Source organism: Silurus meridionalis, chromosome 22 (assembly GCF_014805685.1).
Source record: "Silurus meridionalis isolate SWU-2019-XX chromosome 22, ASM1480568v1, whole genome shotgun sequence".
In the NCBI taxonomy this organism is placed as follows: Eukaryota; Metazoa; Chordata; class Actinopteri; order Siluriformes; family Siluridae; genus Silurus; species Silurus meridionalis.
This window is the reverse complement of record NC_060905.1, coordinates 1,395,439-1,421,903: the sequence shown is the minus strand read 5'-3', so window position 1 is coordinate 1,421,903 and position 26,465 is coordinate 1,395,439. Positions and strand designations below refer to the sequence as shown.

General features: G+C 42.6%; 2 protein-coding genes across 2 annotated transcripts in view; one reads left to right on the top strand and one right to left on the bottom strand.

The window, feature by feature from the left end:
- The first annotated feature begins 2,227 nt into the window (after positions 1-2,227).
- On the top strand, positions 2,228-25,427 carry ncaldb (neurocalcin delta b). The gene is made up of 4 exons (XM_046834530.1): positions 2,228-2,706; positions 20,829-21,228; positions 24,230-24,335; positions 25,070-25,427. The coding sequence occupies exons 2-4, from the start codon at positions 20,851-20,853 to the stop codon at positions 25,162-25,164; spliced, it is 579 nt and encodes a 192-aa protein (XP_046690486.1). The 5' UTR covers positions 2,228-2,706; positions 20,829-20,850; the 3' UTR covers positions 25,165-25,427.
- Positions 18,685-26,465, bottom strand: part of grhl2b (grainyhead-like transcription factor 2b) — a 50,968-nt gene continuing 43,187 nt past the window's right edge. Inside the window, exon 17 of the transcript XR_006923730.1 lies at positions 18,685-18,701. The gene's annotated coding sequence lies outside the window, so the exon portion shown is untranslated. The remainder of the gene's footprint in view (positions 18,702-26,465) is intronic.

Genomic DNA, 26,465 nt, shown 5'->3' with positions numbered 1-26,465 from the left:
GGTGATGGTTGTGATGGAGATGGATTTGGTGGTGGTGATGGATATGATGGTGATTATGGACGTGATGGTTGTGATGGAGATGATGGTGGTGATGGGTGATTTGGAGGTGGTGGTTTTCCTGTTTTATTGTTCTCCTTTGTGTATTCTGTGTTGTTCTTGTTGCTCTGTTCTGTTTGTACACACAGGAAGAAAACAAAACTGTAAACAGTGTAAATACTGTTTTTTTTCCAACATAACCGGGTTGATATTTCAGTTCATCGATATATCAGGAAATGCAGTGTGATATATTTGTACCGTTGCCTCTGAGACATAATTATTTATTTCGGATCAATAACGATGTGATATTCAGTATTAATATATTATAGTTATAATATTAATATTATTTACGGTTTTGCCAAATGTTCAGATCTATCTGACCTTACATGGTGTGAGGAGGAACAGCAGAGCTCCAGATAAGTCCTTAACCTTCCTTAACCTTTTCTCAGGAGCAAATTGAGCAAAGGACAAACACACACACACACACACACACACACACACACATAGTGCAGAGTGTTTGCTCTCACCTCTGACTGAAATAGGTGGCAGACCGTGTGCCTGACTGGTGCTGGACGGACGGTTAGGTAACATCTAATCAGGGAGCTAAAGCTCAGCTTATCTAATGATAGGAGCTTGTGGCTGTGCCTGGACCTTCTGTGCTTTTCTGCGTGCTCTCAGCAACACTGGCATGATGGTGTAGAGCTACTGCGCTCTCGTAAACATCAAACAAACCTTATGTTTCCTCAGAGCTACTTAGATTTAAAGCAAGACCATCTTCATCAGATTCCTCAGACCGAGTCTGTGGTCCCATGTTTCTTCAGTTCCTCACTTTTCATCTTCATCAGTTTTGTGGTAGCTCTCAGTAAATGTGCTTAGGGTTTAAAAGGGAAAAAAGCCTAGAAGAAAATGAGAGTTCACGCGTCTCTGGTGAACGTACATTGGTAGACTTGGTCTTTCCACCCATATGTGGTTCTTCTCCCAATTATTTCTGTATCAGACATTTTGGGAGGCAGCATTAAATTGTTAATTCACTTGAACGAGGAGACCCCAAACCTGTTCCAGCAGGACAATACCCCTGTGCACAAATCCAGCACTGTAAAGTTATGCTTTCCATGGGTTGGAAATGTGTGGAAGATCTCCTGCTATAGACTTTAGAACACTTATATAAGTTTGGGATCGATATTTTAGACTGCACCTCAGGCCTCCTCACCTACATCAGTACCTGACTTTACTAACACGCTTGTGTCTGAATAGATCTCAACAAAGATCTAGTGGAATCTTCCCAGAAGAGCTCATTATAACAGCAAGTGGAGACTAAATGTGGATTGAAATGTTCTATCTCTACATCTATTATCTTGGTGACTTTTGACCTACTAAACCTGGTCAGTGATGATGAAAATTATTTTGGTTTTTCATAACCACAGCCGCATGCAAAAAAAAAATTATGCAAAGCATCATCATCAGGATCGCATTGCATTCTCCTCAAGGTCATGCACTGGTGTGTTCATGGGTGTATGGGGTGGGTCATAAGTCAGACCCCATCCTCTCACACACACACACACGCACACACACACACACACACACTCATAGCCACCTGACTCAGCATACTCCAAGCCTTCAGGAGCCATGAAAGAGAACACACGCACGTGCACACACACACACACACACACACACACACACACACGCATGCAGGTGCTAGTGATTTAAGGCTAATGACAGGAGGCTTTGATGACTTTAATCTGCTTAAATAAAGCATGGCTTCCAATGTGAGAGGACATCTGCTCTTACACCCTGTCCACCCTGTCCATCTGCTCATTTCAGGATGTAAAAATCTTTAATAAACAATTCAATGAAAGAACAAACAAATAAATATATATATAAATAAACAAACAAATAAATGAAATTCTTTAATTCACGCTGTAGCTCCAGGACTCCTCTTACGCACTGTAAAGAAAAATCAGCTCCACTTTATAGTGTTTAGTAAATATTATAATTTTATTGTCTTTTCTTTTTGATTTGCAGAAAGTGATCGGTTTAGTAATGAACGAATTAATCGATGTATTGATTGGTTGATGAATTGATTGATTAGTTGAATAATTAATTGATTGGTTCATTCATTGATTGCATTGAATTTATTGGTTGGTTAATTGATTGATTGATTAACAACGAATGATTAACTAATTCGTTTTTTTTTTTGTTTTTTTTTACAGAAGAACGAGGACCGAGATCGGCACGCGCCGCGCATGCCGAGCGAGCGGCCGTCGCCATAGCAACCGCGTTACGATTCTAAAAGCCCCCCCACCACCCCACCTTTTCTTTCTATCTTTCCTTCTTGCTTCATTAAAGTCACATGACCCGCGGCTTTGACGTCACCGTGGTTTCGGAGCCGGGAGCCGAGGCGAGCGCGCGCGCCGACAGTCTGCGGAGTTCGGAGTGGAGACAGTCTCTCTGATCGCGTCCCTTTCTGTGTCTCTGTCTCTGTCTCTGAATCACTCTGTATCTCTTCGTGTATGTGTGTGTTTCTCCTTCTCTCCTTCTCTCACACACACACACATACTGTACACACACGCTCGCGGATGGGTGTGTGTGTTCCGTCGGCGCATCTCCGGGTTATGGACGTATAAAAGATCAGAAGACGCATCTGCTGTCTGTCCATCTGCATTTTCTGCGGTGAGTTCTCAGGTCTAACATGTTCTCTCTCTCTCACACACACACACACACACACACACACTCTGTGCAAGACGAAAAACTTAATATGATATGGAAACTTTAGTGCACGTCAAAGGGGCTGAAATGTCAACTAAACAGCGTGGATTGGACAATTTGGAGTGGAGATAGTGAAGTGGACATTAGATTATACAGTGTGAAGTATACAATGTGGAGTGGACACCAGAGTGGACAGTGTGAAGTATACATTAGTGTATCCAGTGTAAAGTGGAGTGTGTGATTCTATAGTGTGTGTATAGAGTTTAGAGTATACAGTATAAAATAAACAGTTTGAGTATATAGTGTGTGTGTGTATACAGTATAGAGTATAATGTGTAAAGTATAATGTGAGTATACAGTGTGTGTATATAGTGTGTGCATGCAGTCTGAGTATACAGTGTAGAGTTTACAGTGTAGAGTATACAGTCTAAATATAAAGTGTGTATACAGTGTGTGCATGCAGTCTAAGTATACAGTGTAGAATTTACAGTGTAGAGTATACAGTCTGAGTATACAGTGTAGTGTGTACAGTGTGAATATACAGTGTAGCGTATACAGTGTAGAGTGTACAGAGTGAATATACAGTGTAGAGTATACAGTGTGAGTATACAGTGTAGTGTGTACAGTGTGAATATACAGTGTAGAGTGTAGAGTGTGAATATACAGTGTGAGTATATAGTGTGTGTATACAGTGTGTGCATGCAGTCTGAGTATACAGTGTAGAGTATACAGTGTAGAGTGATCAGTGTGTGTATACAGTGTAAGTATACAGTCTGAGTATACAGTGTAGCGTGTACAGTGTGAATATACAGTGTAGCATATACAGTGTAAGTATACAGTGTAGAGTATACAGTGTAGAGTATACAGTGTGAGTGTAGAGTGTAGAGTGTAGAGTGTACAGTGTGAGTATACAGTGTAGAGTATACAGTGTACAGTGTACAGTGTGAGTATACAGTGTAAGTATACAGTGTAGAGTGTACAGTGTGCGTATACAGTGTAAGTAAACAGTGTAGAGTGTACAGTGTACAGTGTACAGTGTGAGTATACAGTGTAGAGTGTACAGTGTGAGTATACAGTGTAGTATACAGTGTAGAGTGTACAGTGTGAGTATACAGTGTAGAGTGTACAGTGTACAGTGTACAGTGTGAGTATACAGTGTGAGTATACAGTGTAGAGTGTACAGTGTGAGTATACAGTGTAGAGTGTACAGTGTACAGTGTACAGTGTGAGTATACAGTGTGTTAACAGGGGAAATGCCTGTAATAGACAATTTTACAGAATTGTTTTAATAATGGAGATTGTCGGTAAAATTGTAGTGGACATTATGATGCTCGTGCAGAAAGTTGATAACAGTTCATACTCTACATGGATTAATGTAAATTCATAATTTTCATAAATGTACAAGCAACTGACCCTCTTCGTAAAAACCCACCCTCCTAAGTTACTGTTGCTATGTCCGACAAGCCATGCGGCCATGACAAGAATGCCTGTCAATCAACTCTTTGTGAATGTCACACTTTATGTGGCCACATTTGGAAAGTGCAAATACAATTTGAATATTGTCCAGAATATCTTTCCACACAGCTTGTATAGCAAAATAATTTAACATATAGCCATTGTTGTCTATAAAACTGGCAACAAAAGTGAGTACACCCTCAGTGAACATGTCAAAACTGTGTCCAAAGTGTGAATGTTGTGTGTGAACACCATCGTTATCCAGCAATGCTTCAATCCTCCTGGGCATGAAATTCACCAGAGCTGACAGCTTGTTGCTGGGATCCTTTCCCACTCCATAACGACATCACGGAGCTGCTGGATTTTAGACACATAGAGCTTCTCCACCTTCCTCTTAACGTTCCCCACAGGTTCTTATGTTGGAAAACTGCTGTTCGGCCCAGTTTCTGAAGGAAGGGTATCATGTTCTGGCAGTGGGAGCTCAGTGGTTAAGGCAAATCAAATCCCATCACTGCCGAGCTGCCACTGCTGGGCCCTTGAGCAATGCCTTTAACCCTTTCCTGCTCAGTTGTAAGTTGCTCTGGATAAGGACGTCTGCCAAATGCCATAAATGTAAATAAAATTCATGTTGGAATCCATGTTTCCCTCAAGGAACCACAGCTCCCCAGTACCAGCAGCACTCATACAGCCCCAGACCCCAGGTGCTTTCACCACCATGCTTTACTGTAGGAATTTTCTTGGTCTTCCTCACCAGGGTGTTGCCACACATGCTGGACACCATCTGAGAAAAAAAAATCTTCGTCTCATTAGACCACCCGACATGGTTCCAGTAATTCATGCTCTTGGACAGGTTGTTCTACAGCACACTGTTTGAGGGTTTTCTTGTGAGCAGCTTCAGAAGAGACTACTTCTGGGACGACGGCCTGCAAACTGACTAGCGGAGCTTCTGCTTCTGCAACCTCTAAAGCAATGCAGCAGCTCTCATGAGTCTGTTTTTTGAAGCAGCTTCTGCACCTGACGCACAGCACGAGGACTCGACTTCTTTGATGGACCCTTGTGAGGTCTGAGATGAACCCCGTTCTGGAAAACCTCTGTATGACCTTGACCACTGTACTGTTACTCAGGGTGTTTCTGATCTTCTTACAGCCTCGGCATCTTTGTGGACATCAACAATTCTAATTCTCAAATCCTCAGAGAGTCTTTACCATGAGGTTCATGTAGAACATCCAGTGGTCAGTATGAGAGAATTGAACTCAAAGCACCAAATTTGATCTGCTCTGATACAAGATACACACATTTGTCTGGTCCTGTGAAGGAGATAAAATGTGGCTTTGTTCGGTTACACCACATACAGCTGTTATCACTGAGGGTGTACTCACTTTTGTTGGCAGTTATTTAGACAATAATGTGTGTATGTTGTTATGTTCAGAGGACAGTAAATCTGTACTGATACACAAACTGCACACTGATACTGTAAATATATCCAGGTTTTATTTCTAGTGTTGTCCTTCAGAAGATTATAGTAATATGGGTGCTGAAATGTGAGGGGTGCACTTAGTTTTGTGAGATACCCTATAGTGTGTATACAGTAATCAATCAATCTTCAAGTGATTGTCTGGAGTCTCCACTAATTTAGGTACGTTTGTAAAATACACGTTTGAGAGATTCACGTTTGTCTCCTCTTGTTATTTAAATGACTCACTTACTTTTGTAAATGACTTTTAGATCGATTCACTTATGCTGTTCTTCATCTCAGAAGGTCAGACTGAGACTCAGAAGGTCAGATTTTGTGTGGAGTGTGTGTCCGGGTCGTATGGTACACGGTTTTGTGCACGGTTTTGTTTGTATTTATTTTGGTTCTGGTTGATCAGACTGTGACTCGTCACCCCGGCTCGGTTTACACGGGTCTGTCAGAAATCGCTTCATCATGTTTCTCGTCAAGGTGTAATAACCAAAGCACACACACACACACACACACACACACGCACACACACACACACACACACACACACACACACAGAGTCAGGAACAAACTTCTGAAGCTTGAAACAAGAGAGTATAATAGAGAAAGAGAGAGGAGAGAGAGAGAGAGAGAGAGAATAATAGAGAGGTGAGAGAGATAGAATGATATATATATATATATATATATATATATATATATATATAGAGAGAGAGAGAGAGAGAGAGAGAGAGAGAGAGAGAGAGAGAGAGAGAGAGAATAATAGAGAGAGAGAGAGAGAATAATAGAGAGAGAGAGAATGACAGAGAGAGAGAGAGAGAGAGAGAGAGAGAGAGAGAGAGAATAGAGAGAATAATAGAGAGAGGTGGGGAGAGAGAGAGAGAGATAGAGAGAATAATAGAGAGAGGTGGGGAGAGAGAGAGAGAGAGAGAGAGAGAGAGAGAGAGGTGAGTGCTCAGCAGTAAATGAAGGAGGATGTGTGTGTGGTCTGCATGGTTTTGTAATTAAAAAAAACTGCAGAAAGTCCAAGTTTTATGTAAAAGAAAAAACAAGACAAAGAGAAAAGAGAAAGAAGAAGACAGTCAAAGGAAGTGGGGAATAAACAGTAAGAGACGAGCGAGTGGGAGACAAACGCTCAATTTCTCTTCTCTCACCTACATATTTCAAAGCACTGCTGTGTGCGTGTGTGTGTGTGTGAGTGTGTGTGCGTGTGTGTGTGTGTGTGTGTGTGTGTGTGTGTGTGTGTGTGTGTGTGTGTGTGTGTGTGCTCATGCGTGCGTGCACGTGTGTGTGTGTGTGTGTGTGCGTGTGTGCGTGTGTGTGTTTCTGAGTGGCAGGTGACAGATAGGATTTCCGTTAACACACACTGAGTTGTGTAAATGATGGAGTGTGTGAGGAAGTGTGTGTTTAGTACACATATATTCCTTCATATTTATTTGATTGATATATATGATAAGTACAGTAATGTGAAACTCTGGACAGTCTGAGAGACTGATGGTGTTTATGGTGTTTATGGTGTTTATGGACTTACAGGCGGCATGTTACTCAAACTGAGTGATAATTTTAGCCTCTAATTGAGGTTTAACTTTTGATGTATTTGGAATTTACATTTACAACATTAAGCAGATGCTCTAATCCAGAGATATACTAACATGCTTTAAGATCATCACTGGTTCACTGGATTACAAACTTCAGATACCATCAGTCAGTATATATATATATATATATATATATATATATATATATATATATATATATATATATATATATATACCGTATTTTGGACTATAAGCCGCTACTTTTTTCCCACGTTTTGAACCCCGCGGCTTAAACAACGAAGCGGCTAATTTATTAATTTTTCCTGGGTTTTTCCCGGTTTCACAAACTTCAAGCCAAAAAGCTGCACGGCATCGGGAGAAAAAACGTTTTTCTTAAACGTACGACGATGACAAAAGATAAACTCTCGAGAGAAATAGTTGTGAAAGGAAGGAGGAAGACAGTGAACAATGACTTTCTTGGTCGGCTACTGTTTAGATACAAGCCGTTGTAGCGCGTTGAGTCTGGGTGAAGGGAGAGCTCGCTAACTCCAGTTACAACAGAAATCATATAAGCACAGACAGATTTCCAAAACTTGTGCTTTTTTATTTTTAGTCAAAGAAACTTAGAAATGAGCATCAGAAAATAATAAGGACATATTCCTCAGTCTCCACACATGCAGTAATACCGGGAAAATGCGGCGGCAGGCTATTCCCAAAATACCGCTCTGCTCTTAAAGGAAGCGCAACATATTTCACCCGTTACACCGTGTAACAGACACTGTCTTTCATTAAAGCCTGTGTGAAGTTCATTAGTTTCAGCATAGACAGCTTATAGACAGGTGCGGCTTATTTATGTTCAAAATAAAAATCTTTGTCAAATTCAGTGGGTGTGGCTTATATATGGGTGCGCTTTATAGTCCGGAAATTACGGTATATATATATATCAATTTTTCTCGTTTTGTTTTGTATTATAATGTTTTAATATTTATTAAATCTTTAATCAAACTCCACTCATTTCTTTTAATTTTAACATGTTTGTCAGACACTAGTAAAGAAAAGTGTGTGTGTGTGTGTGTGTGTGTGTGTGTGTGTGTGTGTGTGTGTGTGTGTGTGTTTATTATGTGACATTCATTCTTTTACAGGCAGGAAGAAACAGACATCTACATGTGCTTCATTAGTCCTTAAATTTAGATAAAATGTTGTGCCCCATCTCACTCCACTAGTAATGCTAGTAAAGATAGATAGATAGATAGATAGATAGATAGATAGATAGATAGATAGATAGATAGATAGATAGATAGATAGATAGATAGATAGATAGATAGATAGATGCAAAATATTAGCAATTGTGCAAATTGCTACGTGCAGATGTGTGGAGAATGTGGAGTAGATAAATACATTGTGTAAAATCTACATTGTATGTAAAATTGTACAGAATTTATATACAGTGTTTATATAGTGTTTATTCAGTGTTTATTCAGTGTTCTAATGGTGTAGTGTAGAGTTCAATAGTGTGATGGTGGAGGGAAAAAACCTGTCCCTGAACCTGCTGATGTTCCTGTATCTCCTTTTTGATTCATTGATGATGTTGTGAGCTCTTCACAGACATCTGCTGTGGTGAAGGTGTTCAATGGCAGGTGGTTGGGTGCCAGTGGTACGTTGGGAGATTTTGACCAGCCTTTGCAGTGCTTTACGTTCACACACAGTGGAGCCTCCGTACCATACAGTGATGGAGTTGGTCAGGATGCTCTCGATGATGCAGCAGTAAAAACTCGTTAGAACCCCTGGAGACAGATGAGCTTTCTTGAGACTCCTCAAGCGTTGGTGTGCCTTCCTAACCAGAGCTGAAGTGTTCTGGTGCCAGGACAGATCCTCAGAGATGTGAACTCCCAAGAACCTAAAGCTGGAGACCCGCTCTACCTCAGTTCCATTGATGTAGACTGGGGAATTTCTCCTGCTGTTAGATTTCTGAAAGTCCACACTGAGCTCTTTAGTCTTCATGGCGTTGAGGGTTAGTTTGTTGATGGAACACCACGCTGTCAGGCTTCGGATCTCTTCTCTGTAGGCCGATTCGCCGTTGTTGCTGATCTGGCTGACCACGGTGGTGTCATCTGCATACTTAATGAAGATGTTGGAGTTATACAGAGGAGCACAGTCGTGGGGGAACAGGGAGTAGAGTAGTGGGCTCAGAACACAGCCCTGTGGGATAGTAAAGATAGTTAAAATGCTGGTAATGATAGTAAAGATCTCCTGCTACAGAGCTCCAACCCTATTGAAAATGAATAAATGTGTGATGCTGATGGCACCCAGGCCTCCTCACCTCACTTACATCTGTACCTGACTTTACTAACACCCTTATAGCTGAAGGAAACTCCATACATCGCCACAAAAATCTAGTGGAACATCTTCCAAGAAGAGTGGAGCTTATTAGTCTATTGTATAATAAAAATGCATTATTATAACAGGGAATGGAGACTAAATGCGAATGGAACGCCCAGAAAGAAGCAGACACCATGCTTATGCTTAGGTGTCCACAAACATTTGTCTTCAAGATTGTAAGCAGGAAAGAAAGAGCAGGAACGAATAGAATTACCAGGAAGCTGTGACCAAATATGAAAAACGAGGGGAGTGCAGTAGAAAGGGGAGGATTTGGGAGAGAAGAACTCAGGCGTGGCTGTGGATCACCTCGTCTTCTCCTTCAGATTAGCGTGAGGATAAGCTGTACCTATGAGATAAAAATAAAAGCATGTGTGTATTACGTAATGAGGAAAGGTGAAGGGACGAATCCGAGCACGTGTGGACTGTAGGATATGATGCCAACACCTCGGCGAGCTGCAGGACGGCAGGAGGAACCCTGGGTCATGTGACCCTTTGAGCAGACACAACGTTCTATGTGATCACGCTGTAAGGTCAAATCCCAGGATAGTCAGAGAGACGCTCGTGACAAAGTGGCAAAGGGGCAATACAGTGTTTTGAAAAAGCACATACAAAGACACACAAACAGATGGACAGACAGATAAACAGACACACATAGAGAGACAGACAGATGGACAGAGAGAGACAGACAGATGGACAGCCAGACAAACAGATGGACAGACAGATAAACAGACACACAGAGAGACAGACAGATGGACAGACAGATGGACAGACACACAGAGAGACAGACAGATGGACAGACAGACAGAGAGAGACAGACAGATGGACAGACAGACAGACGGACAGACAGACAAACATAGTAAGACAGACAGACAGAAGGATAAAACCACAGAGAGACAGACAGATAAACAGTGTGCTAGAATGAGATGTCTTGTGGGACGTTATTGTCGTGATGCCTGTGTGAGACGTGATGATTAGATCAGATTCAGCTTTATTGTCTTTGTGCAGAGTGAAAGTACAGAGTCAGTGAAATGCAGTACCAGTCAAAAGTTTGTACACACATTTTATTATTTTCAATATTTATTATATTTATGTGACAGCAGAGTCTCTGTGGACTTTGATGTTTGTGGATGATATTGTGATTTGTGGTGAGAGTAGGGAGCAGGTGGAGAAGAGCCTGGAGAGGTGGAGTTACACGCTGGAGAGAAGGGGAATGAAAGTCAGTAGAAGACAGAGTACATGTGTGTGAATGAGAGGGAGGGCAGTGGAGGGGTGCGGTTGCAGGGAGAAGAGGTGGAGAAGGTGGAGGAGGTAACAAGGTCGTCACCTGGAATAGTTTTCAGGTCACAGGTGTGTCTTATCACGAGTTCATTTGTGTGACATTTCTTGCCTTCTGTGCTTTAGAGCGTCAATTGTCTTGTGCAGTGGAAAGTGTGAGTACAGAGTCAACAGTTCTGTAAGTGCTACTACAACTACTGTACATATCCATATTATGGCAAGAAACACTACAAGGAGTGAGAAAAGATCCATCATACCTTTAAGAAATGAAGGTCAGTCAACTTTAAATGGATCCCGAATGGTCTGCAAAACTATCAAATGCTATGATGAAACAGGCTCTCATGAGGAACGTCTAAGGTAACAAAGACCAAGAGCTACCTCTGCTGCAGAGGATACGTTTATTAGAATCAAAACTTACCGATTCGAATAAATGAGTTCAAATAGCTGACATACTGCACCATCATCTATTCAGAGGAGACTGTGAGAGTCAGGACTTCATGGTCGGTAATAAATTATTACTTTGGAAGAACAGCGAGCAGAAGAGGCTTGCTTAGACCAACAAACACAAGGAATGGACACGAAAGAGTCTGTGCAATTTTTTTGTTTCTGAGTAGAGATGAGCTTAATGTAAATCAGTGTGTGTGAGGTATACTGAGGTGCAAACAGCATTAGTAATGTACAATACATGTTTGGTTTAACAGACGAGATGAGAATCAGATGAGAATCTCAGACCAGGCTGGGGGTCTCAATGGTCATAAAGGTTCAGTGGGAAAAGGAGCAGAACACATTCCACACTTGGAGTCAGGTCTATAAACAGACAGCAGGGTATGAGTGGCATGTGCAGCATCCAGCACTGAGACGTTTTTATTTTTATACTCTCCACTGTATTATTCCCAACAGGGTCGTATTAGATGGTAGAGTGAACATCACTCTGAAATCTCTCTCTCTCTCTCTCTCTCTCTTTCCCTCTATTTTGCTCTCTCTCTCTCTCTCTCTGCGTTTGGGAAACTGGCTGCAGCTTCGTTCTCATAATACACTAATATAAATAATACAATCAGGAAGCGAGTCTTATAGAATTATCCTCCACTCTCCATCAGACTGCGAGTTGTTCAGTTATTCAGATCGACTCAATATCAGTTTTTTCTTTTCTGAAGTTTTTAGATCTCAGTTTGGATCATTATTATTATCATCATTACACTGTAAAAAATAGGAAAAAATTTTTTTTTTTTTTTAGACTAAAAGAGTCCACACCCCCTTTACTGAGACTGACACACAGAGGCCACACCCCCTTCACTGAGACTGCCACACAGAGGCCACACCCCCTTCACTGAGACTGACACACAGAGGCCACACCCCCTTCACTGAGACTGACACACAGAGGCCACACCCCCTTCACTGAGAATGACATACAGTTTTTGCACTCACATGTTTGGACTGTACCATCTCAGGGTTTACAGGGTTCATGCGTGTGTCCGGGTGGTATGTTGCCATGGCGTTACACAACCACGTCGTCATCAGGGTGGTAACAGAGGTGTTAAGAGTCTTAGAGTTAATTTGAGACATGAACTTTGGCATAAGGATCAAAACTCAGCTTTGGGAAGGAGAACGTCTGGGGACATGAGGCTGAGCGAGGGATCAGTAATGATCAGGGGGAGAACATGGGAAGGGAGAAGAGGAGAGAGAGTGAGAGATAAATAAAGAGACAGACAGAAAGAAAGAGAAAGAAAGAGAAAGACAAACAGAGACAGACAGAAAGAAAAACAGACAGACAAACAGACAGAGACAGACAGACAGAGAAACAGAGAAAGAAAGAAAGAAAGAAAGAAAGAAAGAAAGAAAGAAAGAAAGAAAGAAAGAAAGAAAGAAAGAAGACAGACAGACAGACAGACATTAGTCAAGCAACAACCAACACATTTGTCAGGTTATATGTGTGTGTGTGTGTGTCTTTGTGTGTGTGTGTGTGTGTGTTTATTCTCGAAGGGTGAACACATTACACTCTTACTCTTCATTAATGACACTATTCAGTTAAAAATCAATCTCCATGGCGATCCATTTAACAATTAAAGCATCTGACAAAGAGAGGAAATAAAACAGGCTCACACACACACACACACACACACACACACACACACACATATATATATATATATATATATATATATATATATATATATATATATATATATATATATATATATATATACACACTGAGAGTGAGAGGAGGATGAGAGAGAAACAGAGAAACAGAGAGAAGAGGATGAGAGAGAGAGAGAGAGAGAGAGAGAGAGAGAGAGAGACTTTATTTGACATTAGTCATGTTAAATGCCAGATGGCATCAGGTTTGATTTGTTAAAGGTAAATAAAGAAAGTAATAATTGGTAAACAGAGATAAATAAAACCAGGTAATGACAGTTAAATGTTGAGGGAGGGGGAAGGGGGAGAGGGGTGTGTGTGATCATTTAGTTCAGTTCTGGTGCAAAATACAATTCTTCATCTCTTCCAGAACACAGAGTAACTCTGAAACACAACACAACATCTTCACATCCCTCACACTCTTATACACATTCAAATCAACCACAAGCCTGGATTTCATCAGACTGGAGAAGATCCTGAAGAGTCATAATCAGCGTTTTTGTGTTTGTTCTTTCTGCTCAGGTGTGGGGCCATTTTCTCCTTCTCGAAAAAATAAAATTAATCAGTTGGCACATGAACCTGACGTACCTGATGTACTTAAACCCAAAAATAAAACACTAAAGAGTAAAAATTCACTTTAAAGGAACTTAAAATACATTTTAAAAACACAAACAGTGACTGTAACCTGGAGCAGTGAGTAAAAGCGTGAAAAACAGAACAGATCGTCCTGTAGAACATCAGGGTTTAAAATAAAAAGTTCACAGAGATGATGCAGTGTAAAATCCTCCACTGGAGCTCGGCAGATTTTTTGGTTAACGGTGGTTTGTACAGTGTCTCCACTCTGGTTTAATATCAGCAGTAAAACCAAGAACATTTCTCCACTGGGGGTCCACCCTCCCACTCAGTTTATTCTTATTTAAAACCTTAACACAGGCCCTGTAGAGCAGCTTCCCAAAGTTCATCTCCCCTTCACCCCTGCACTCCAGAAGGGGGACCTTCACACCCGTCGAGATCAGGAGCGATATCCAGCTGGGGAAAGGGTTCCTCCTCTGCAGGACCGCTCTCACTGTTTTTATAGTTCTTCAGCTGAACATGCTCCTTTGCTTTTAGTGTGGACCTCCAGCGGTGTAGGAGCTGGTTAGCGATGCGCAGAGACCTGAGTCCCGTACGTGCTGCCAGGTCCTCCCCTTGTAACACGTCTGACCCTGCGATGTTCACCAGCTCTCGGAGTGTGATGGTCTTTGAGGAGATCAGACAGTGGACAGTGTGAGGTTGGTTGCACTGAAAATGTCCAGACGACTCCTGTAGACCAGGGGCTCCTCCAGCAGCCAGTGTAGTGTTCCACAGCTCTTAATCCGCTTTTTTTTTTAAATCCATATTTTTAAGTCCACAGTAAAAAAAATGGTAATCCAGACACATCCAGTGTGTGTGTATCCATTACAAACAAAGTTCTGCCAACCCCAGTCCTCCCACCATGTGCATAAGTTCACTGGCTGCTGTTCTCCATACCAGGTTCTGGACCCGGTTAGGAGTCTCTGGTTAAAAAGGAAGCAAAAGGCTGCAGCTTTGCTGGCGAGATGAACCAGCCCCTGCCCCCCTTGGGCAGATAAAGGACTCTCTAAGGAATCCAGTGCAGACAATCCCATGAGCAGGGCCTGGATGCAGGTTTGGCAGCCGATCCACGCATGCCAGCTTGTGCCACAGGGACGACGCTGCCAGGTTATTGATGACCAGCGTTCGCCCCCTGTAGGACATCTTTGGAACCAATTTTTCCACCTGCTCAGTCTGCCCTTAATGTGCTCTGCAGTGCCTTCCCAGTTTTTATTTAAAAACTCATCGCTCCCCTGGTTGACACACAAGTATTTAAAACCGCTTGTCTTTCACAACCTCCACAATCACCAACTAAAACTGCTTCACTTTTTCACTAGTTTACTTTCGCTGATGATAAAAACTTATATCACTTAAAACAGTCAAATCAGTCTGGGATCCCACCATTACAGGCAGATCTGCATACGCTGACAGGTAGAGTGAAGCATTAGAGTGTGGAATAGTAAAACCAGACGACTCCTCAGTCTGATTAAAAGAGGTTCAATAGCCAGAGAGTACAACGTACCTGATAGTGAACAGCCCTGCCTGATCCCTCTGTACACTCTAAAAGGGGCACATAAACCACTGTTAACCACTACTGTTCAGTACACTCTCAATTTCACTGTACAACACCTTCATCATGGCTTTAAAACCAGAGTTGAACCCAAAGCCTTCCAGCACCTTCCACAAGTATTCATGCTCAACCCAGTCAAAAGCCTTTTCCTAAGCCCAATAGTCTGGTCACGAATTAGATATACGTTATCAAATATCGACCTGCCAGGCACACAGTACGTCTGGTCATGGTGAATGATCTGCTCCATCACTTTCGTCAGTCTCGATGCTAATGCTTTTGACAGCAGCATGCAGTCAGTGCACAGTAGTGACACCGGGCGCCAACTCTGACAGGAGATCCCCTAAATCCGTTCTCACAGCATGTATTAATCGTTTCTGTCCATTCTTTTGTTCTAAACTGAAGAAGAACTTAGAAGGAGCATCCACCTCAGTGACGCTTTTAAAGCGTGAGTGGTACAGCGCCCCTGTGCTGTAGTGTCCAGCAGGTTGTTTATTTTGACTTTTTTGCTTTTGAGGGCCTTAATATGCCCTCGATTTCCTGTGGCCTCCAAATGCTGAAGTTCCTCTGTCTCTATCTCCAGAGCTTTTAGAGATCTGGCAATGTCTCTTGTGACATTGAGAGTGTAGTGTTGACAGAAGTCTTTGACTTGTGCTTTGGTTGCATCCCACCACTGCTGTAGGAAGTTAAAAGCTGCTTCTCCAGTTTGAAACAATTTCATAAAAAAATAAAAGACTCTCTAAAATCAGCATCTTCTAAAAGTGTGGTGTTAAAACACCAGTAGCTGCTCTTAGGTTTTATGTTCTTTTTACTGATGGTGCACTGAACCACACAGTGATCTGAGATGCCTACTGAAAAAATAAAACATCTTGTAAAATACGTCAGTTGATGCTTAAAACCATAAAAGTGATCTAATCTCACCAGGGAGAGCGTGTTGTCTATGCTGTGGGCTCACGTGTACTGTCTCTGTTTCTCATTTAAATTTCTCCATATCTCACAGAGATCGTGGGGCTCCACCATCACCCACAGATGCTTACGGGAAGCTGCATGAGGTTCTGTGTGATTTCTGTATTTATTTTCTCCTGTGCAATTAAAATCTCCTCCCAAAACTACAAACTCTGCAGTGCTGCAGTTTAAAATCACATTGTTGAGTTTGTGTAAACACTTTATTCTCTCCACTGCACTGGTGGAAGCGTCCACACAGATAAACACTAAAACCTCATTCTCATCAAAAACATTCACTTTTAAAAGCCTTCAGTTTAAAACGTCTTCCACCGTGTAAGAAACAGCAATAAAATTGTGAGTAAAAAGCAGGGCAACATCACCACTGAGTGACGTGTTGTGGCTTAAAATCACCAACCCGTCAGACTCCTTCACCCAGTCAGCAGTGTTACTGATGTCACTGTGGGTCTCCTGCAGCATGACCACATCAACACGCTTCTGCTTAATGAGCTCATAAAGCTTTTCTCTCTTCCTGTGTTCCCTTTCTCCACTTATATCCATTTGTAACTCGCAATGTGGATCTCTTTTATTAAAATAAAATGAAAGTAAACCACACCACACCCTCTATCAGTCTTCATCAGAGTTCTCCATATTTACCTTCGTTATCAGCTTTTTCAGTCTGAAGATTTCCTGATCTGTAAAAGCTCCTTCTCTTCTCAAATGTTTTATATCACAGACAAACCGTTTACGGTTCTGGAAAAACTTCTACTGACATATTTTTCTGCCATTCGGTGGTTCTTAAAAACTCATTTATGCTTTCAGCGCTTTAAAACACATTTAACGTTCCTCCTGAGAGTTCCGATCTGGCATTGTATCTTCACTGTCTGATTCAGGTTCCTCCACCTTCATGTCTTTCTTCACCTGCTTTTTTCCTTGTCCCCTACATTACTTCTTTCTTTTGGTTGGTACTTTGAAAAGGGGCTCGTCTTCCATCTCCTCGTCTCCCCGTCCCCTTGCACTGGTGTAGTGACTGGTGTCTCCTGGCGACAGCTCCAGAACTTCTCCAGAGTCCACTGTGACTTTTTTCAGTTTCAAAAGGTTTCTCCTGGTCCAGTTAGACCGAGCAGGGCTTCTCATGTCCCACCACATTTCCAACCACTAACACACACTCCTCTACACTCACACACACACACACCACCAACACACCATGTCCCAACCACTAATACACACTACACTCAGACACACATACACACACCCCACACACCATGTCCCAACCGCTAACACACACCTCTACACACACACACACACACACCACCACACACCATGTCCCAACCACTAACACACACTACACTCAGACACACACATACACACACCCCACACACCATGTCCCAACCGCTAACACACACTCCTCTACACACACACACACACACACACACCACCCACACACCATTTCCAACCACTAACACACACTCCTCTACACTCACACACACACACACACACAGACACACACACCCCACACCACCAACACACCATGTCCCAACCGCTAACACACACTCCTCTACACACACACACACACTGCACACACCACCCACACACCATGTCCCAACCACTAACACACTCCTCTACACACACACACACACACACACACACACACACACACACCAACACACCATGTCCTAACACACACTCCTCTACATGCACACACACACACACACACACACACACACACCACCAACACACCATGTCCCAACCACTAACACACTACACTCAGACACACACACACACACACACACACACACCCCACACACCATGTCCCAACCGCTAACACACTCCTCTAAACACTGTGCCGGCGAGTCAAACTCTCACACAGCTTCGCGCTCAGAGACGCCATGTTCCTCCTGCATGCTACTCACACTCTCGCACACACACATACATACCCGCAGGCACACACATGGCCACGTGCACAGGCACGCTAGCACACGTGCACACACACACACACACACACACACACACACACACGCTTAGTTAATCTATGTTTATATGTTTTACAGAAACGATTTGCAATAAACGTGGTAAAACAATTGGCAACAAGCCAACAACCGCTCTCACACTCTACACTCACCCTTAACGGTGTATGCAGAGAGAGAGAGAGAGAGAGAGAGAGGACAGGTAGGGGACAAGAGAGAGAGAGAGAGAGAGGGTGGAAATGAGTGATGAAGGATTTCCTGTTTGCTGGATGCAATTGTTCTCTATCATTTTCTCTCTTATTCAGTATCACACACACACACACACACACACACACACACATACAAAGCTTGTAAAAGGAACAAGTTGCGGTGTGTTTGTGAAGTCGATTTGCATCAGGAAATGATGTTGCAGATGCATGTGTGTGTCTGTGTGTGTCTGTGTGTTTGTCTGTGTGTGTGTGTGTGTGTGTGTGTGTGTGTGTGTGTGAGCAGTGGAAACTTTGGTTAATGATAGGTGAGGGTGGAGTGGAGGACGTGAGGCACAGCATCGGTTCATCACATTTACACACACCACTGTGCGCACACACACACACACACACACCCACACACCCACATACACACACACATACACACACACACACACACACACACACCTTTTGATTATAGTGCCTGGGTAGAGACCTACATAAAGTGGTTCCTCCACTGTAACTCAGTAACTGCAACATTTTTCATGTTTTTCTTTTCTTTTCTTTCTTTATTCTTAAAATTAAAACTTTATTCAAATTGGGATTTTAAAGAATTCTATAAACAAAAAAAAATTAATAAATAAATGAATTTGAGAACAATTTATTCAAATTTGTTTGACATCTTTTAACACCCAAACCACATTGTTCACCATAACCACTGAAACCTGCAAAAAAAAAACTTTTCTAAAATAAATAAAAATGTAGTCCTTCATCATTACTGTATATATGCTAATGAGGGGGCTGGGCTTATTTACACCAGCATTATCTGAAACCTCATTGGTCAATCTTTAAAGGCTTCATCAGTACAGTGTTTTGCTTTGTAGTGATCAGTGATTAAAGCATGATGGGAAAAAATTAAACACACACACACACACACACACACACACACACACACACACACACACACATTCCTGTTTTTGTATACAGGAGTCAAATGTATATACCTTGGTGTGTTAATATTTTTTGCTTGGTGTTTGAACAGGGTATTTAGTGGTGTTTGTTGTGTGTTGGTGTTTGTTGGTGTTTGTTGCTGTGTGTTGCTTGGTGTATAAGGGTGAAGTTTGGTGTTTGTTGTGTGTTGGTGTGTGTTGGTGTATTTTGGTGTTTGTTGGTGTGTGTTGCTTGGTATATGAGGGTAAACATTGGTGTTTTTGTGTGTTGGTGTATTTTGGTGTTTGTTGAGTGTTGGTGTTTATTTGTGTGTCGCTTGGTGTATGAGTGTAAACGTTGATGTTTGTTGTTTATTGGTGTATTTTGGTGTTTGTTGAGTGTTGGTGTTTGTTGGTGTGTATTGCTTGGTGTATGAGGGTGAACATTGGTGTTTGTTGTGTGTTGGTGTGTTGGTGTATTTTGGTGTTTGTTGGTGTGTGTTGCTTGGTATATGAGGGTAAACATTGGTGTTTTTGTGTGTTGGTGTATTTTGGTGTTTGTTGAGTGTTGGTGTTTATTTGTGTGTGTCGCTTGGTGTATGAGTGTAAACGTTGATGTTTGTTGTTTATTGGTGTATTTTGGTGTTTGTTGAGTGTTGGTGTTTGTTGGTGTGTATTGCTTGGTGTATGAGGGTGAACATTGGTGTTTGTTGTGTGTTGGTGTGTGTTGGTATATTTTGGTGTTTGTGGTGAGTTGGTGTTTGTTGGTGTGTGTTGCTTGGTGTATGATTGTGAACGTTGGTGTTTGTTGTGTGTCGGTGTGTGTTGGTGCATTTTGGTGTTTGTTGGTGTGTGTTGCTTGGTGTATGATTATGAACATTGGTGTTTGTTGTGTGTCGGTGTGTGTTGGTGTATTTTGGTGTTTGTTGGTGCATGTTGTTGGTGTATAAGGGTGAACGTTGGTGTTTGTTGTGTGTTGGTGTATTTTGGTGTTTGTTGTGTGTTGGTGTGTGTTGCTTGGCGTATGAGGGTGAACGTTGGTGTTTGTTGTGTGTGATTAAAGCCTCATTGTTTTATGTATGGTGTTTAATAGCGTTTGATGGTGTTTAATTAAAGCTTTAAATTGGGGTTTTTGATGGTGTATGAAGGCATTTAATGGTATTTGATGGTATATAAAGGTGTTTGATGTTGTTAAATGCTGTTTGGTGGAATTTGATGGAGTTTGATGGTGTTTGATAGTGTTGATAAAGAATGTTGTTGTTTGAGGTTTTAGACTAAAGCATTGGTGTTTAATGTGTGATGAAGTTTGATGGTGTTTGATTAACGTGTCAGTGTTTCAAAAATCTCAAAGACCAAACAAAAAACTTGGTTTTTGATGTTAGTTGAGGATGGTTGGGGAACATTGTGGCTTGGTGTTGCATGAGAATTTTGGTGTTTGTGGAGGAATGTTTGTTTGTGTTTAATGAAGTATTTTGGTGTTTGGTTGTGATTTTTTTAAGCATTATTAGCTTTAAGTTCAAGTTTAAGTTTATTTCTTCAGCGCTATTCACAATGGGCATTGTCTCAATGCAGCTTTTCAGAACTTAAGAATTAAAGTATATGACATGAATTTATCTCTATTGCTCATCCTGAGAAATGCAGCTTACTTCTCTCTGTCTCTCTGCAGCTGAAACAGAATACTTGTGGTAATGGGGAAGCAGAACAGTAAACTCCGTCCTGAGGTGATCCAGGACCTGTTGGAGAGCACTGATTTCACAGAGGAGGAGATTCAGGAGTGGTATAAGGGCTTTCTCCGGGATTGTCCCAGCGGCGCACTCACCATGGAAGAGTTCAAGAAGATCTACGGCAACTTCTTCCCATACGGAGATGCATCCAAGTTTGCCGAGCACGTCTTCCGCACCTTCGATGCCAACGGAGATGGAACGATAGACTTCAGAGAGTTCATCATCGCGCTGAGCATCACGTCTCGTGGCCAGCTGGACCAGAAACTTAAGTGGGCGTTCAGCATGTATGACCTGGATGGCAACGGCTACATTAGCAAGGCAGAGATGCTGGAGATTGTTCAGGTCAGTGTGTAGAACATTTACATTTATGGCATTTAGCAGATGCCTTTATACAGAGCAACTTACAACTGCAGTTGAGGATTAAGGGCCTTGCTCAAGGTGGTGCTGGGTGCTCAGTTTGGTGGCACTGGGATTTAAACCTATGACCTTCTGATCCAGGGTCCAAAGCCTTAACCACTGAGCTACAACCTTCCCAACATGATGTTTATTATCCCATAGCCGTGATTAGATCTGAGCAGGGAGCTGCTGAGCATGTGCTGAACAAAGAGCTCGCTCAGCTTTTCTTTTTTCAGCGGGCAGAGAGAGTGAGTTTAGCGTTTAGCCAATTAACACCAGTAGAACTGATGAGTCAGAGCCACAGCGCTCAGCTCTGGCTTCCCAGAGCGGGAAATAAAGGCACGCAGCAGCAGCTCCGACAAATAATTGTCATGAAAGTGTGCTAGCTTCACGCTAATTGACCAATTATCCTCCAAACTCTCAGAACGAACGAACAAAACATCTATCATTTAATCTCCATCTCGCTTGATGTTACTCACTCCGGGCTTGGCAAAAAATGGAGCATCAAATCAGAGCAACAGGAAGTGAGCTGCAGATCTATCAAATCGACAAGTACTCCAGAATCGAGAGAGTTTACACTTTCACATACAAACAAAACATTGACACACCAAAAAATATTTACCATCAAACACCATTACACACCAGCATTCACCAATACACACCATCAAACACCATTACACAGCATTATTCATTATCAAACACCACACCATCACACACCAACACACACCAGCATTCACAATCATACACCAACACTCACCATCACACACACCAGCATGGAAAAAGGTACATAACAGCAAATACAATCCAAAAATTTTCAGAACCAGATAGGACCTCCGCCATAATGTGTAGCTCCTGACATGCACAATCCCTTCCCCACCTTAGCCAGGTGGGCTGGCGCACTCCAAGGAAGGCCCCCATCTACCTTTGAGTGTTAGAGGCTGGGCAACTACCTCTCTGGCGCACTCAGCGAAGCTCAGGAATGCAGCAACCGCCTTTTCAGGGCTCGGGAGCGGAGCGGCACCCTCTCTGGCGCCCTCTGCGAAGCTTGGGAACGAAGCATCATGTTTAATGATGTTCGGGAACGGAGCAGCGGCCTCGTCGGTGCTCGGCAGCGAAGCAACGGCATCATTTGTGCTGGGGGGTGGAGCAACAACTCTTGTGGGACTCGAAAGCTGAGCGGCACCCCCAGCAAGGAACACAGGCTGAGCAACACCTCCAGTGGGACTAAAAAACTGAGCGGCACCAACAGCGAGGAACAAAGGCTGGGTGATGCCCCCAGTGAGGCTCGGAGACTGGGCAGCGCCCCTAGCAAGGAACGAGGGCTGGGCTCAGAGACTGCGGAGTTGGTTGGCTGCAGGAAAGGCCAAACTGGTACCTGAGTTCTTGGTAAAAATCAGAATAGCCTGAGCAAAAGGTACTCTGATGCCCCCAGTGTCTGCAGTCCAGTCCAGGGCCTTCTCTGAGAGGTGGAGGCTGTAGTGGTGGTCAGCCGTTGTGGGTGCCCCAGTGGCAACAGTAAACACCTCTGCAAAGTGACTGGTAAAGTGGGAGTACGAAGTGGTGATGTCACTATTGTCGTTCCATATTGCGCTGGCCCATGACAGAGCCTTTCCGGTTAACAGCGAGATTAGGAATTCGCTTTGGAGCATTCGGGGGAAATTTGGCAGGTTGCATTTCGATGTTGAGACTGACTTGTTGAAGGAAGTTGCTGTACTCGGCCGCTTCACCGGGAGTAGAAAGCCAGAAGTGTTATCGGGCAGCCGGAGGCAGGTGGTGTGCAGCAGCAACAAGTTTTTTGACTGAATCCACGATCGAAGTGTGGGATCCATAGTGGTTAGTTTTAGGTCCGATCTTCTGTCACAGAACACCAGATGGTGGAAACCGGAAGTATAACAAGGTCTAGTTTATTTATCTTTGAAGAGACAAAAGGAGACATAGAAACTGAAGTGCAGGAAATGATAAACTTAGCTATAGCGAGCGTCACAAGAAGTGTAAAGAGGAGCACAGGAACACACAGGATCAGTAAGGAGTCCGGATGATCTAGGGTAGGTATATATGGTAGATCCAAACACAAGTGAAGGGAAAAGGGACGGATTAAGGGAAAAAAGGTGCAGGTGATTAATAATAGGGAGAGGCTGAGCGAGATTGTTGAGCGTTTGAGGGAGGCGTGGCTGACAATTATATTATATTTATTATATTACATTACAGTATATTATAACAGTGCAAAGTAATGGAGAGGTGGAGGTACTCGCTGGAGAGAAGGGGAATGAAAGTCAGTAGGAGTAAGACAGAAAACATGTGTGTGAGAGGGCAGTGGAGGGGTGCGGTTGCAGGGAGAAGAGGTGGAGAAGGTGAAGGAGTTCAGGTACCTGGGGTCAACAGTGCAAAGTAATGGAGAGTGTGTTAGAGAAGTGAAGAAAAGAGTGCAGGCAGGGTGGAGTGGGTGGAGAAGAGTGATAGCAGGAATGATTTGTGATAGAAGAGTATCTGTGAGAGTAAAAGGGAAAGTTTATAGGACTGTGGTGAGACCTGAGATGTTGTATGGTTTAGAGACAGTGGCATTGAGTAAAAGACAGGAGGTGGAGCTGGAGGTAGCAGAGCTGAAGATGTTGAGATGTTCGTTGGGAGTGACGACGATGGACAGAATTAGAAATGAGTTTATTAGAGGGACAGGGCATGTAGGACGTTTTGGAGACAAGATGAGGGAGGTGAGATTGAGAGGTTTGGACATGTGCAGAGGAGAAACATGGGGTATATCAGTAGGAGAATGCTGAGGATGGAGTCACCAGGAATGAGGAAAAGAGGAAGACCAAGGAGGAGGTTTATGGATGTGGTGAGGGAAGACATGCAGGTAGTTGAATGCAGGAGGCAGATGATCATATTAATTGAGTTTATATGTACATTTTTTTTATTTATTTATTGCTCCCTTTGTTAATGGTCTCCTCAGGCCATCTATAAGATGGTGTCGTCGGTGATGAAGATGCCAGAGGACGAATCCACACCTGAGAAACGAACAGAGAAAATCTTCCGCCAGATGGATACGAACCGTGATGGTGAGTGACTCCCAAACTGTAGTGGAAAGACTTTGCAGAAGAGTGCAGGTGCCTACACAATTAATGGTGTGCATGGAAGGATGAGATGAAACTGTGGTTATTAGGTTATACTCTGAAACGAACTGATGCTGAAATCATCTGAGCTCATTCTCGTCAAAAATACGGACGATCGTGATTGGTCATGTCGTACTCACGGATTCGCCTTAACCACGTTTCTTTCCAACCACGCCTCCTGAATGTAGCCCTGCCCACTGTAAGCAGACTACAGGTAGTTGTCAACTTACGACCACAATTGGGACTGACAAATCGGTCGTAACACGATTTGGTCACAAGTAGAGTAGGCTATATGTACAGTACTGTGAAATTATGCCGGAAGCTGGTAAAAAAATAACGTACACCGCAGCTAGCGATTGTGGTCGTAAAGTCAAATGGTCGTAAGTTGCATAGGTTGTAAGTTGACGACTACCTGTATAAAAAAAACAAGTGCTAATTGTAAAAATAACCGGATAACAATATTTAGCCTGACATTAACTAGCATGCTAGCAATCTGTACAACTGTTTTACACACTATGCTAGCTAGTCTGTTTATAGCTAGATTATTGGTTATTATTATTTTTTTATTTTATAATTGGTATGTTCCATTTTAATGATACACTCCAGCAAGGGGGGAGTGGATAGGATCACAATTAGGTACATGCTCAAAAGTGACCTTTGTGTGTGTGTGTGTTTGTCAGGTAAACTGTCCCTGGAGGAATTTGTGGAAGGAGCAAAGAACGACCCGTCCATCGTTCGGCTCCTACAGTGCGACCCAAGCAGCGCCGGGCAGTAAAGCGAGTGGCGCAACGCCCCCTGCTGCACCTTACACACACACACACACACACACACACACACACACACACACACGCACGCACATATGGACTCAGTGACTTCAGGAAATCCTCCTGTTCGGTGCACTAACACTGAAATGGCATCTTTAGACAGGATGTGCTGGGATGAAAAGTAATGTACATTTCTCTGTAATGTGGTACAGATACGGATTGTACAATCCGATCTATAAATAAAAAAGTTCTAGGAAGTGTTGAAAAAAACGTAGCTATTTGATAGCGTAGTTTGTATTAACTATTTTTTTATTTTAGGCATTTTTAATTACCAGTTTGTATGATGATTTCCTGGAAAACTTTATCCCGTGACCACAACAAACTTTCGGAGCCATTAGGACGGGACGGACTGCGGATCGTTGGATATGAAAGAAATTTTTTTTTTTAATCGCAAAAACATTCTAGGTGTAAAAGCAATGTCCTCAATCACCAATCATATACGTTAACAATTATAACGTGAGCAGCGTTAACTAAGCTATCCGGTTAGCTATCATTAGCTAGCTTATATTAACCTATCGCTTTAGCAGTATTTACTTTCAGCGTGATGAAGCTACGTCACGTTTGTTGTTTTCCCCTAACCACACAATCCCCAAATGTTAAAAGTATTTTATTCCTTTTACAGCAAATTTTTATCTGTTTATTATATTATTATGATCCGTTACAGTCACGTCCGTTATAGCAGGTGTAAACAGTTCATTCACCAACCGCTCTTTCTTTTCATTTTTTACTTCTGACACTGGAGACTCCTTCCCTGAAATCTTCCAGGTGGAAAACACGCCAAAAGTATTGGGACACCTGACTTTTCCAACCATATGTAGTTCTTCTCCAAACTGTTACCACAAAGTCAGAGGCACACAATTGTATCGGATGTCCTTAGATGCAGGAGCATGAATTTTCCCTTCACTTGGGAGAACTAGAAGACTCAAACCTGAAATAAAGTCCACAACGGCAGCTCCATGAAGATCTGCTTTCCATGGGTTGGAGTGGAAGATCTCCTGCTGTAGAGCTCCAACCCTCAATCCTGTTGAATGTGAACGCTGACTGCACTCCAGGACTCCTTACGGCACCTACATCAGTACCTGACATTACTAACACCTTGTGTCTGAATGAATCTTCACAAAGATCTAGTAGCAGAGCGAAGCTCATTATAACAGTGAATGGAGACTAAAAATAAGCACCTGTTATAGTCAGGTGTCCACAAACCTTTGGCCATATTTTAATTGCTTTTTTCTATTAAACGATCGTTAAATAG

Bases quoted from the DNA above. Each gene is read 5' to 3' on its own strand.
- ncaldb (XM_046834530.1), top strand. From the start codon at position 20,851: ATGGGGAAGCAGAACAGTAAACTCCGTCCTGAGGTGATCCAGGACCTG. The intron at 21,229-24,229 runs GTCAGTGTGTAG...TGGTCTCCTCAG, and splicing joins AGATGCTGGAGATTGTTCAG to GCCATCTATAAGATGGTGTC. The intron at 24,336-25,069 runs GTGAGTGACTCC...TGTGTTTGTCAG, and splicing joins GATGGATACGAACCGTGATG to GTAAACTGTCCCTGGAGGAA.